General features: G+C 40.0%; 1 protein-coding gene across 5 annotated transcripts in view; it reads left to right on the top strand.

The window, feature by feature from the left end:
• LOC124721332 (ribosomal protein S6 kinase 2 beta) overlaps window positions 1-11,217 on the top strand; it is a 600,458-nt gene extending 589,241 nt beyond the window's left edge. For all 5 annotated transcript variants that reach the window (XM_047246249.1, XM_047246247.1, XM_047246246.1 and 2 more), the window contains 2 exons: window positions 6,748-6,885; window positions 8,924-11,217. In XM_047246249.1, coding sequence (XP_047102205.1) covers window positions 6,748-6,885; window positions 8,924-9,052 — 267 coding nt within the window. In that variant the 3' untranslated portion in view covers window positions 9,053-11,217. The remainder of the gene's footprint in view (window positions 1-6,747; window positions 6,886-8,923) is intronic.
• Window positions 11,218-14,560: the final 3,343 nt, after the last annotated feature.

Raw genomic sequence — 14,560 nt, 5'->3', positions numbered from 1 at the left:
ATTTATGTCAACCTGGCTATCCTCCTGGTTTCCTGTATTGGTTGCAATTTTGTTCCCTTTGCCTGTTCTTTCATCCTTTCTTGGTGTTTAGGTCTCTGCTTGAGGTTTGACCTCCACTTCAAAATTTCTGGTTTTTAGTGTGAGCCATATGGGGAAGAACTCCCTTCCTAGCATCTACAGTGTGGATTTTGTCTCCCTCCCTCCTTCCACCTCCTCTCCCTTCCCCACTATAGCTCTCTTCTACCTTGCTAGGTCACCAACACATGTAGCCAGTCCGTGTGGTGGGGCTGTTACGTACCCATATGGCTGAGCCCCCTGAAAACACAGGAATCACACTACTGATACCTGAGCGGTTCCCTCCCCATGTTTGTCAAGGAGTGGTTGCTTATCTTCTTGCAGCATCGGAACTCCCGGCAATGGGTGCTGTGCTAGACGGTCCATGCTGTAGCTGGGTAGTGCCCATGGGGAGAGCCCCTGGTCGGAGTGGATGGTATCAGAGTGGATGCTTGGCACATGAAACGTATCAGGCTGCAAAAATCTGACCGTTCTCAAATGGTCATCTCTTTGAATGGTTAAGGGTCATTGAATGCTGCTTCGTATGACCTGGCAACCTTCCTTTCCCTGGCTATACCATGGGAGGAGAGCCTAATCTAGAGTGGTGCAGCATTCATTTTGTTGGACGTGTGCAGAAGGGTCACAAAGACAACTGCTCCGATACTGGTGCTTTCAATCTAGCTTTTGAGGGGTACCCTCCTGGAGAAGGTCTGGGTTATGTGCTACACCAAAAGTATGAGAGACTCCATCCAGTGTCACTTTCTTCAAATTTTGCCTCTCTTACTTCATTTCCTCCTCCTACCTCTTCCTTACCACAGCCCATCCCTCTCTCCTCTCCCCCTCTGCTGCAGTTCCCAAGACCTTCCATCAGGGAGCTGCTCCCCCTTCCCTGCCGAAGAAATGCCCCCCTTCTTTGGCACCTGCCAGTGATCGGGCTCCCTCTCGGAACCCCTCCCTGGTGCCTCTCAGGCCAGAAGATTCTTACCACCACTTGGCCATGAGACCCACAATCTGTACGCCCCAAGGTTGCCCGCTCTCTTTCGGTTCCAAATCTTGCAGAAGCTTTTACTCTCCGTGTGTGCTCTGCCCTCCTCCACCTCTGAAAGAAAAGGAGGAGGAGGAGGAGGAGGAGGAGAAGAAGAAGAAATCCCAAGACAGGACCCCCCCCCCCCCCCCCCCCCCCCCCCCCCGGTGCCCCCAGAGGTGCCATTTCCCACCTCGCAACCTGAGTCTGACATCTTATTTATGGACTTCACCCTATCCTTGTCAGTGAGAACTACTGACTGAGTGACATGACCTCTCGACTTCTTTATGTCTAACCTGGATTCTCGCCACACGATCATCCAGTGGAATTGCAGCGATGCAACGGATACTATCGTCATCTACTGGAAATGCAACGTCTTGTCTCCTCTTATTCTGCATTCTGTCTTGTTCTTTCCAGAAATGCATTTCCCTGATGACCATTATCAAGCATTCTGTTGGGACCGTGCTGACCCTGGGTAACGTCTGGTGAGGTCTGCACTTTGGTTCACTCCAATGTCATTAGTGACTGGATCCTCCAATTAGCAGTGTGGAAGCAATAGTGGTTTGAGTGCAAACAATCCCGGCAATCACCATTTGCGATGTCTACCTCCCTCCCAGGTAGGCCATTTCCTTATGTTGCACTGTTTACCTTAATCCAGCAACTCCCACCCCTGTTTCTTCCTTGGGGACTTAATGCCCACAATCCACTGTGGGGGAGTGTGACTTCAACGGGTAGGGGTATCCTAATTGACCAACTTATCATGTAGCTCAATTTGTGTCTCCTCAATGATGATTCCCCTAACCACCTCAGTGCTGCTCCTGGCACCTTTTCTGTTATTGATCTCACAATCTCATCTCCTGCTCTTGTGGCTTCCCTACATTGTTCATCGCATTATGACATTTGTGACAGTGACCACTTTCTGGTGATTCTGTCGTTCCCCTGCTGCTGCCAGGCAGACAGGCCCCCACGTTGGGAATTCCATAGGGCCAGTTGGCCTTTATGTACATCTGTTGTGCACTTTGACACTCGAATTCCACTGATGTAGTCATGCAAGGCATGTCTGCTGCTATTCTTCATGCTGCAGGCACTGCTGTTCCCCTATCCACAGGTCCCCCTTGCCATCGACTGGTACAGTGGTGCACCAAGGATGTCACAGTCGCTGTCCAGGACCGCTGACGGGCGCTGCAGCAATTTAAGCAACACCCTTCACAGACCAAACTCCTCACTTTTAAGCATCTCTGTGCTAAGGCTCATTACATTACTAAGTGGAGTAAAAAGGAATTCTGGGAGCTCTGTTTCCTCCTTGGGGACGTATGCCTCTTCATCACAGATTTGGTCCAAGCTGCATAGCCTTCTGGGCCACCAGTGGCAGTCAGCTGTCCAAGGCCTTAACCTCTAAGGTGCTCTGTGCACTGATCCATTGGTCGTCTCAGAACACCTCACGACACACTTTGCGATGGCATCGTCGTCCTCTTCCTACTCTACTAGCTTTCTCCAGCAGAAATGCAGAGTTCAACAGACCCCCTCTTTCTTCATCCTGCACCACGATAAGCCCTATAATGAACCCTTCACTGAATGGGAATTGTTGCAGGCTCTTAGCTCTTCATGAGACACGGCCTCAGGCCCAGATTCCATCCACAGTGAGATGATCCAATACTTGGACATTCCCCAGAGGCAACATCTCCTCAGGGTCTTCAACCACATTTGGCTCACGGGTGCTTTTCTGTGACAATGGCGAGACAGTATAGTTAACCCCGTCCTTAAGCCCGAGAAGACCCCAACATCACTAGATAGCTACCGCCCAATTAGTATGACGAATGTACTTCGTAAACTGCTCAGAAGGATGATCAGCTTCAGATTATGTTGGGTACTCAAATCTCAGTGTATTTTGTCCCCATATCAGTGTGGCCTCTGAGCAGGACAATCTCCAGCTGACTATTTACTCAGATTGGAATCGGCCATCTGACAGGCTTTTACTCACCGCCTGCATCTTGCTGTGGTCTTCTTTGCCCTACATAAAGCCTACGACATGGCTTGGCACCATCACATTTTGGTTACCCTCCATGACTGGGCCTTCCGTGGTCCCCTTCTCATTTTCATCCACAAGTTTTTATCTGAATTTGGCACTTCACTCTGTGTGTGACTTTTGCCAGCTTTATTTCTTTGTTGATAGTCCTCCTCGGTGTCGATGTACTGCATTGTTATACTGACTGAAAAATGGGGGGGTTCAACACTGGCGACTGTAAATGATGTAGCCGGCAGTTGGACAGTTGGGGTTCACAGTTCCTTACTTTCACTGTTCACCCCCTTCCCCTCCCAATATTACAAGTTAATATGGCCAGTTCACTATTGGTTAACTTTTGATAAGCCTCATTAATAGTTTGCAGTAAATACCTAACCGCACAGTTCACTATATCTCAAATAGATTGAACAGACACTGTCATTGTTTTAACACACGGCGTATTTGTGTTACACTTATTTCACTGTTAAGTTGATGCATTGTTGTTGATCTAACCAATACAAGTTTCTCGTCTGAAAATCAGCCATGGACTGACTGTCTCAAGACCAAAAATCGGGCCTTTATATATCCTCACAATAATAGGTAGTGAAACTATACATTGTTAAATGTTTAAGTTACAGAAATTACAATTAAAACATAACTCATTCAGTTGACGGAATATATAGAAAAAAATCCTCCTTTTAAACAGTTAATTTTACTATAGAGGTTAGAACGAATTACTTGGTTAAATAATGAAATTAATAGATGTAGTTACACAAACAATACTTTTGACAAACCTGGTAATTATTTTGGAATTAATTAAGGCTGGCTTTGCTTATGTGTTTTCGAATAGAGCCAAATAAATATTTCAAGAATCCTAATAGTAGTTCTTACTAATGTTTATAATTATTACAGAATTTATATTTGTTTATAAGTCAACAATAGAATTTAAGTCACTAAACGATTACTGATTTCACCCTGCAACAAAAGATATTAACTGCGAATAGTCAATATAAATTAGGAAATTAATGACATACACCAAACTAAGCGCGAAATTAGATCTGGCACTATATTTCTTAAGACTGAGGGCCAGCCTTTATCTTTTATGGAAATGCAGATTATACTCATGTACGTTACTGGTAATTAGGCAAAAATGAAAATAAAACAAATGTATGGAAGCAGATGGTAAAACAAGAGAAGAAGTAAAAAGATCAGAGCTTGCTTCATCACAAGCGCACCTCAGGTTCACGAGAAGGGTATCCCACAGGGTTTTGTGCTAAGTGTCACACACTTCCTCATTGCCATCAATAGGCTTGTGACCTCTGTTGGGCCTCTGGTTACCCCGGCACTGTAGGTTGACAGACTTTTGCATCTGGTGCAGCTCCCACTCAATAGCATCTGCTGAGTGCCAGCTCCAAGGCACGCCCGACAGGCCTCTTTGTGGGCCACATCCCATAGCTTCCAGTATTCCCCCCCCCCCCCCCCCCCCCCAAAATGCGGGTTACACATTTTTGTCGGCGACCCACAGTACACCCTGTCCAGAACTTTATTTAGGCGACCAACTCCTCAGTGTTGTAGCACAGTCCCATTCCTTGAGTGTTATTTTTGATAACAGGCTGACACGGCTGCCCCACGTTCGCCACCTAAAAACTGCATGTGTGCGGAAGCTTAGTGCTCTCAACTTCCTGGCAAAACATTATGGGGTGCAGACTGTTCCAGTCTCCTCCAACTTTACTGTGTTCTGGTCTTGTCCAGACTAGATTATGGTAGTCAGGTTTATGGCTCAGCAGCTCCTTCCACTTTGAAACTGCTTGACTGTGTCCTTCATTGTGGGGGTCCATCTGGCTATTGGCGCATTTCGCACTAGTCCCGTTGACAGTCTCCTCGTAGAAGTGGGGATTCCCCTCTACACATACGATGGAGCCAACTCCTTGTTTCTTACACAGTCACCATTTGCCAGTTCCCTGACCATCCTGTGTACCCTGTGCTCTTTGCTAGTGAGGGATGTCGCCCTCCTAACACTCACCCACGGGTGGGATATTGCTGGTTGGTACGCATCTCTGTCTTGGGATCTCCATCTCCACTAAGTGGACTGCATCCGTGTCTTTCCTCATATAAACACCCCCCCCCCCCTCCAAATGATGCCTAGACAATGGATCAGGACTGATCTGTTCCAGGGTCCTAAGGTCTCTGTCACTCCTATGGTTTTTCAACGTCCTGTATGTGCTGTCCTTGCAGAGTTCTAGGATGCCACCATCTTTTGCACTGGTGGTTCTAAGACATCGATAAGGTGGGATAAGCTTTCACATCTCCTACTGGCTTTGAACACCATTTATTGCTGGGATCATGTAGTGTGTTCACAGCAGAGCTTCGAGCCATTCACAGAGCCCTCCTTTTTGTTTCTCAGATCTCCCTCCAGTCTTTTAATTTGGTCAGACTCAATGAGCAGCCTGCAGGCTATCGACCGATGTTACTGTTGTCACCCTTTGGCCTCTGCTATCCATGACCACCTCTCTGCCCTTGGGCATGCCGCTTGTTCAGTTGTCTTTCTCTGGGTCCCAAGTCATGTGGGCATCCCAGGGAATGAACTGGCTGACCGTTTGGCTAGAGAACCAGATACTTACCCCCTTTTCCTTTCATGATTCCAGCTGTGGATATGTGGATCTACACCAAATCTCTCTTTGCCCAAAAGTGGAATGCCATCTGGAGCGCTTCTGCTCATAGTAATAAACTCCACACAATCAAGCAGCCTACTGCAGTTTGGCGCTCTTCCTTCCGCTCCTCTCGGAAGTAGTCCACTGTTTTATACCATTTGCACATTGGCCATACACGGCTCACCCACTGTTTCGTTCTACATAACGACCCACCCCACATTGGGGTTGTGGTTCCAGATTGACGATACCTCACATATTGGTGGAATGTCCCCTTCTTTCAACCCTTCGTGCTAAGTACAGTCGTTCTGATTCCTTAAATTTAATATTAGCAGGTGATTCATGGGTGGTTGAACTGGTCCTCAGTTTCCTCCTTTGAAGTGGTTTTTTTCCAGATATGAAGCTCTACTTTAGTCTTGGAGCAGGGGCAGGTTGGTTGTGGTTGGGACATCTTTTCCCGTCTTCATGGTCTGTGACCCCCTGACCATTTCTAGTTTTTAGATTTGGTCTCACCTTTTATGCCTTTTACTGTGGGTGTTTAATGTTCATTATTTTATAAGTTTACTTCCCTTACTGGATCCATCCACTTTTAGCAGATTCTCTTTCTTCTGTGACTAACTTCGGAATCACAGGACTGATGACCACGCTGTTTGGTTCCATAACCCCTATCAATCAATCAATGTATAAAAAATCTTGTTATTGGCAGAAAAACAGTTAATTATCCCAGTAAATCTTTAATTGTTATTTCTTTTGTTGTAAGTCTCTTTTGTACCATGCAGTATGCTTTCATTATTATCTTCAGCTTCCTTCTTGCAGTAGATTAAATTACTACTACTACTACTACTACTACTACTACTATTCTCTGACTCCACAACAGTATATAATTCTCCCTTATGCGAGTGGTATTTTATATTTACATTTACTCATTTTTATGGCTTTAAAATATCAGTTATAAATAAATTATTTAAATATAAATGTTTGTGTTGTTACTTTTCTATGATATTTTGATATGCCTACAGGACTTGGTGCAGAAAATGTTACACCTTGATCCCAGTAGACGGCCAACTGCAGCACAAATTTTACAGCATGATTGGATTCAAAATAGAAACCTCCTTCCAACTCATCGGCTAATCTTTCAGGAAGCACATGTTGTTAAGGTACTGTAATTTTTAAAACTTTTTTTCAATTGATGACTTTCTTGTATTATTTTAACTCCATATTTATATTAGTAACTAAATGAAATAAATTAGGTGATTGAGGGTTTTTTCTTCAGCTCCAGGACTACTACTATCTGTTTCTAGACAGTGACAGGAAAACTTCATTTCCATGTTCTTTTTAAAATCCCTTGGTGCTTCTTAGCCACAGTCTTCTGCACTTGCAGACTACTCCTCCATGTTTAGTATGTCTTCGATGTTTTTAACATCATGTGATGACAGAAATGGAACCTGTTGATGACAAGTATCCAGACATATATTAGTCATCGTTAATATATGGTGTGTACACTCTTCACCTTTGTTCCATTGTGTTCAGGGTGGGACCCTGGGCAGGCCAGTCATTTTAGGAATGTTATTGTTGACGAATTATCATCTCACAGATGCCAATGTGACAGAATGTACTGCAATAAATCGCTGTCTCTGACCTGTTGTCTACTGTACACAATACACAATGCTGTTAAATGTATTCACATCCTTCCCTGTTTAGCATTTCCTTAAGTCCGATAAGGGGGCCTTAGCCTAACCATGAAAAAATCACCTATATTTTAACACCACCTCCTCATTGCTTCACTTTTTGCACTACACATAATGGCACATAACAGCCTCCTAAAAATCTCCAGTGATTCCTTCCACTGATTTTATGCAATTTTTTTTATAACCATGCTACACAGTGCTCAACAGTTCCTGTCCATTAGTACATGAGGTATGCCTGCTCTTCAGTTAGCTGCCATTGTTCCTTCATGTTTAGACTTCAAAGTCACATTACCAACAGTCGACTAAGGCAGCTTTAGAAGATTTGAAATGTCCATGATGGATTTGTTACTCAGGTGATATCCAATGACTTGTTGGCTTGAGCTCACTGGACAGACGCATTCTGCTGCTGCTGCTGCTGCTGTTGCTGCTGCTGCTTGTCTGCTGACAACACACTACTTTCTGCCTTCCTGTTGTATAGCAGGTCCATTTCTCATCACGTCTAGTGGTCAATTCTGCATTACGTAGTGGTGTCCAGGTACTTTTGTTTTGATAGTACACATCCTACACAACAGAAACTGGTATTACTTTGTTACAGCTTTATTAGAATATTTTTTTGCAGTTGACTCATGGCAGTAATGGGGGGGAGAGGGTTGTTGTATTTTGTGGTGGTGGTGGTGGTGGTGGTGGTGGTGGTGGTGGTGGTGGTGGTGGTGGCGGTCACAGATAAATTACATGCGTAGAGCCAAATAACAGCTGTGTGTCAGGTATTCAGTAAAACACACAATCTGTCATATAGTACCAAATTAACTCAATTGATCAAAAAATGAGATATTGCCAAATGGAAGTATGTGATCTTTTAAAGGTTTTATATCATAATTTGTTACATCCAAGATCACTTAAAAATTACTGTGGTCTCATTACTAGTTTCAGTGCTTGATTTGATTACCATCTTCAGATCTGATTAATGCATGAACAGCTTCATCAAGATACATAACAATTCCAGATGAGCATTCTGAACATTATTCAGCCTTACAAAATACGTTGGTGAGTAAATCATGTTGTCAGCCATCAAGAGAGACTATATGATGTATTCATTGACATACTGCATAAGATTTCATTGTGTTCAGAATGATTAACTGGAATTGTTATATATCTTGATGAAACTGTTAGCAGCTGAACCACATCTGAAAATGTTAATAAAGTGCTACAACATTTAATGTGAATATTTTAGTTTTTAAGTGCTCTCAAACATAATAAATTTATTATATAACTCATTTAATTACGTCGGTGCATGGCACTTGGATTGTGTACCATTTTCACCATCAGCTGCTTTATCGGAACTTCTGTAACAGTGTAATAGAATTATACAAGCGTTGGGTGATAACATTAGTGGATGGCCTATAGGTGCACAAAATTACTCAGTTAATGTTTACATGATTGAAACTGCAGTGAGACAAAATTTTAAAAAAATCTTATTTTCAAAATTGTTTTGTTGTTTCTTGCACAGGGAGCGATGGCAGCAACATACAGAGCTGTTAGCCAGAAACCACGGTCTCCTAATTTGGGTCCTGTAGTTATGTCGGAGCTTGCCCGTCGCAGGAGGAAGTCGCGACCAAAATCATCAACTGAAGTGTGAGGTCTGTCTTGCAGGACAGATGCCCAACATGTTTTTGAATAGTAGCATATTTACGTAAACCCAGAAACCTGAAGGAAGTGTATGTGTGTAATTTTCAATCAAACAGTAAAGAGTTATCAAAGCCTAATGTCACTGGACTGTGGCTTTCTCATGGAGGAAGGAGTGTTTCAGTGCTGTATAATCTCTTTCCAGCACAATGTTTCTGAGAGTGATGTTTGCAATGTGTGTTTTCATTTTTTTAAAAAGTTTTATTCTACTCCGTATGTAATACATTATCTGCTAGAACATGTTGGTAAGGACAGTGTCTGGCACTGTTCTTGCAATTTTCTATCCTGTTCTCTAAATAAAATACATTTTTATTACAAAACCCAGATCAATTTTAGATGTGTAATGTTAAAAAGTGTAAACCTTATTTTTCATATGTGTCAGGGGAAAAACTGTGTGTCCAATATATACATGAGGACCATGGTGCTGTGAAATTGTATTGCAAGTATCTTAGTATTGTGTTGAATGTGGCCCTTGTGTGTAATTATTACATATTGTAGTTGTCAAATGTGTGCATAATATACATTTATTAGAGCATTACATTTGAGTTAATTGGCTTTTAGACTGGTAAAAATTGAAAGATTGTACGTTCATGTTTAAGGCTGTGAAAAGCAGTCTTTGTTCTATCTGTATATATTTTGTTCCCTGTTTACCATTGTTAATGTGAAGCTAGAAGAAGTACTGTTTGCCTGAAATGATTGTTATACTTGTGTATCTGTTAGTCATGTGAATAATACAAGTGCTGATCTCCTATGTGTACCATAAAGAAGTAGAATTTTGTTTTGCTGGGGGAATACTTAGTTTGTTTGACTTTAGTTAGCCAGCATAATTTTGTGTGAGTGTCATAGCAGTAGTTTTAAGTTCTTCCATACCAACTGTTAATTGCTACTGTTCGTGAAGGTTCCCTGTTGTTAAGTACTTCCAAATAAAATGCAGAAGATTGTAGCCACTTTGATTTACTGCAGGAGTGTGTCTCAACAGCAAAGCAAACTGGCCTCATTTCTTTCTTATTTCATGTTCTCCTTCTCTACTCGGTGCAATGCGTGCGATAACACATTTTACTTACTTGAATTCAGATATGAAAAAGTGTAATGACTGATGTATAGTGGTTTTGCTTTGGGATTGCTGCACATTATTACTCAGAACACTGGAAAAAATATTCTGAAAATAATTTCACTGAGTCGACTCAACACTGCAAATGGGAAATTTTCTGCATTAGGGAAGTTCTTAAATTTTAGTGAGTGATAGCAGTTTTAATGTCTAAAGCACAATACAAATGTTGTCTAAATGTCACCAGTGCTTTCTATGATAAATTTATCTACAAAAAGTTTAATATTGTTGATGAAATATATTGAAAGTTGAAAGAGAAATAATATAAAAATTAATCTATTTTGGACCTTATTTTTAATATGTCACAGATTGTAGCATACACATGTAGAAAAACTTCATTTTTATGAAGCATTCTTACAGTATTCTGTTCCTAACTTCTATATATATCACTTTGTGTAACAATTTTTAAAAGTAGAGTTGTGGGAGCTCCCACTTCAACACTATCAAAATTGAAGAAAGAGGAAAATCTTCACACCAAAGCTATTTTTCATTCAGTTTTCATTATTAATGTACTAAATGACTTGCACTGAGGCTGTTTGTTTTTGTTTTTGTGTCAGTGTGTAAGTCCGGCTTTTCAGCAGTTGAGCTAGACGCATGGTTTCATCTGTGTATTGCCTATATACTCCCAGTTTAAAGCAAATGCCCCTAAATAAATTACAGTAAAGTTATAATAATGTTAATAATAATAGTAATAATTATAATTATAAAAATGTGTAGTGTTCATGATGTATGAGTTATTAGATAACTAGCACTGCTAAGTGTATTCACTAAAATAAAATAATTGTTATTAAAAATGTGCAGGAAAGAATTGTACACAAAAAAACCATTCAGTCACTGTGCTGTAACCTTTTTTGATGTGTGTCATGTAGAACATGCTTATAAGTAATTGTGTTCTATATTTTGTGCTTTTGCCATTTCATTGTTTTGTTTATATAAAGCACACACTAGTCTATCTCTCTCTCTCTCTCTCTCTCTCTCTCTCTCTCTCTCTCTCTCTCTCTCTCTTCTCTCTGTGTCTGTCTCTCTCTCTCTCTCTCTCTCTCTCTCTCTCTCTCTCTCTCTCTCTCTCTCTCTCTCCCTCTGTGTGTGTGTGTGTGTGTGTGTGTGTGTGTGTGTGTTTCTCCTGTTCTGTTCTGACCTGTGTAATATATTTCAGTTTTTTTCCCCATGTAATACAAGTATTTTACTTCAGTGTAACTTAGCCAAAGCAGATGATTGCCAAGAATTCAAGAATGAGTAAATGTCATTGTGCCAAAACAAATTGCACATATTCTCTAACTCTTTGTATACCTTTACTACCATTCACACTAAGACTTTTGCATTTGTCAATTGGTTGGCATGCAAGTGCCTCAAAATATTTCTTTTATATGTCACATGCTGTTTGTAGTTATCCTGTGAGAGTCATACTCAGAACATTTTAATAATAGACTAACTACATTTGCAACTAGTTATCTTCGTCAGTAGTAGTATAAAGTCCCATTGTGTGTCTGCCATAAACTACGGCATTGTGTCTTAAAGGGCTGTAGAGTTAATCTTAAGGTATAATACTAACACATACTAGAGAGAAGAAAAATTTTGTTATAAGTTACGGAATAAAATGGGAGAAAGATGAAATTAACAGATTCAGTAAGAAAAATTTTATTGTATGATATATGTCACAGTGTAAAGACTAAATTGTCAAAGACATTATCTATAACAAAATCCTGATATCTGTGTTTTAAGTAGTACTTCTACTGTAATTTCAGTTCAGTGTTCATACATCTTCTCCTTCACTTTTTTTTAATATTTGTGTGTGTCTTATCAAATAGTTTCAGTTACAGTACACTCTGATGTCCATAAATGTATGCAAATCTGTTTAAAGTAATTGTCCATTTCGTAGTGTCCAAAGCCTACCCTCGTCCAAGAGTTGTCTGTTGCTGATGTACAAGACGATTTAATCCATTGTAGAATGCTGTATAAGTGTGTGACAAAATGTTGTTGTTGACTGACCTGTTATAAAATAGAATATAAATGACAAAGATGATATAAAAATTAAAAAATTATTTTATGGATTAATTATATGCATTTTTACTTGGTCTTTCATGTTTCCTTTGTTTTAAGGATAGTTGTCGTTTCAGTTAATATTGCCAGCTACCTCTTGTGTCATATTACAGTAAGATATATGAGGTCTACTGTTAATGTTTCTCTCACTCACAATAAAAGATATGTTCATTACATTTTTAAAATCAGGAATGGGACACTACTTGCATTATTTTGTACAAAGATTGTGTGCAGGAAATGTGATATTTTTTTTATACCAAAAAAAAAGAAAAAGAAATTAGTATTGCAAATAATGAGATCACAGATAAAACTAGTAAATTATTCCATAAAAAAGCCATTGAATTCTGAAAACTGCAATTATTTTATTGCTGCAGAACATTACATGATGCCTGCAGTTTTATATAATTATTTCTTTTATTGGTAGAGTGTGGTTTGTTTCAGACAATGTTTTTGCTTTACAAATTATTGGGCTGCAGTTATTGTCCACTCTATGTGGCACACTTTAAAATGTCCATATTTTATTTAATATGCAGTACATCCATATAATTGGACTGATATGTTTTTTAATGTGTGATGCACCATAAGGATTTATCTAGCATACTACTATAAAATGACAATTACATTAAAGTACCTGTACAATTTGCATAGCAACATTTACAAAGTATAAAATCACAATGAAAATGGCACCTTCTGTGTACATATTGTGATCAATAGTGATGTAAGGCAACAATTACCAGTAGCACGAAATGGGAAATGCTCAACATTTGCAGTCAGTAATTAATATGTAGCTTACTTCACGATAGTGTCATCACCTGCCCTGCCTAGTTCAGGCCTTGACTTGGGCTCACTCTGTTCTCTTTTTCAACACAGTAAGCATCACCAGTTTTATCCTTACACCAGAAAGGTGGATCCTCATAGCCTTTACTTCTTAAATTAAATGATGAGCATTTCATGTAACAGGAAATACTAAACACCTGTGAAAGCTGTCATGTTGTTTACCATATGCACTGCGTTACTTAATTATGCTTTCTGTCTAATTTTGACCATCAGAAAACACACTGCAAATATGCTACTTGACTGTATAAAATGCTGCATACTTCTATTCAAATGGCTTTATCCACATATATATCGGCTACAAATTGTCTTTTTCCTGCAGAAGCTGTTACTTCTTTTAACTCTATAGGTTGGTAGGAGGAATAGTCAGTATTCAGGGACACGACAGGAACACTCATTTGAAGCAAAAAAAGTCTAGTGTACACATTTTCTAAAATGAGTACCTTAAGAGCCATGAGCACTTGATCATCTTAGATGCCGTGAAACCCATCTTTCCTGCTGTATAGGTTCTCATCGCTCTTAAAGTATGTATTTTAGAGGACATGTGTATTGAAATTTTTTGCTTTGAGTGATCATTCGTGTTGTATCACAGAATGCTGACCATTCGTCCTGTCACACTGTGCACATTCTATGTGCCCTTTACACACATGAGTAATATTTACAGAACTTCAGTTAACTTATGGATGTGCCTTTTGAAGAACAATGGTTCAAATCCATGTCTGCTCATAAAGATTTAATTTTGTTGTCGTTTACTTAAACTACTTACGGTAAATGCCAGGATGGTTATTTAGAAAGGACCTGGCCTGTTTTCTTTCCTATCTTCCCCTCAATATGGGCTTGTGCTCCGTGTCTAATGACCTTGTTTTAAAAGAGATGTTAGTCCCTGCTGCATCCCTTCTTGTTGTTAACCCTTTCTTACATCCGTTGCTACCCTCAATAGATGTGTTCCTTTCTTCCCTTTCTCACAAGTAATTTAGTTCACTTTTGCCTCATTGTCTTCATTTCATCTGTGCTTTTAGACGATCCCATTTTGTTCCTATGTTGTTAAGCACCTGTTGTTATCATCAGCTGGTAATATTATCTTGAGTCACTATAATTTAGTTTGTCATTTCAGCATCTTTCTTCTCTTAAGCCTTTTCTATGCTCCAATGTTAATTCTTATCCATTACTGAAGGTGGTTGCCTTACAGGAAGTGTTGGAGCAGAGGGGAGGGGGGGGGGTGACATAAATTAAATTATTTCCAGGGAAAGAAGCAGAGAATTAACAGGAACTGTGTGGAAATAGTTCATATGTGACAAGTAATAAATTCAGGAGGTTATTGATATTTATACAAAAGTACAAAAAAAAAAAAAAAAAAAAAAAGAGGAGTAGTAGAAGAGATCAAGAATATAAGTGAAATTAATAAAATGAAAAGTATGAAGCAAAATAAATGAGAATGAAAGTTCACATGTTATCATTAGGGTGAAATTAACTTTGACT

The sequence above is a fragment of the Schistocerca piceifrons genome, chromosome X (genome assembly GCF_021461385.2).
Source record: "Schistocerca piceifrons isolate TAMUIC-IGC-003096 chromosome X, iqSchPice1.1, whole genome shotgun sequence".
In the NCBI taxonomy this organism is placed as follows: domain Eukaryota; kingdom Metazoa; phylum Arthropoda; class Insecta; order Orthoptera; family Acrididae; genus Schistocerca; species Schistocerca piceifrons.
Note: the sequence above shows the minus strand (reverse complement) of the source record. Positions and strands in the feature narration are given on the sequence as shown.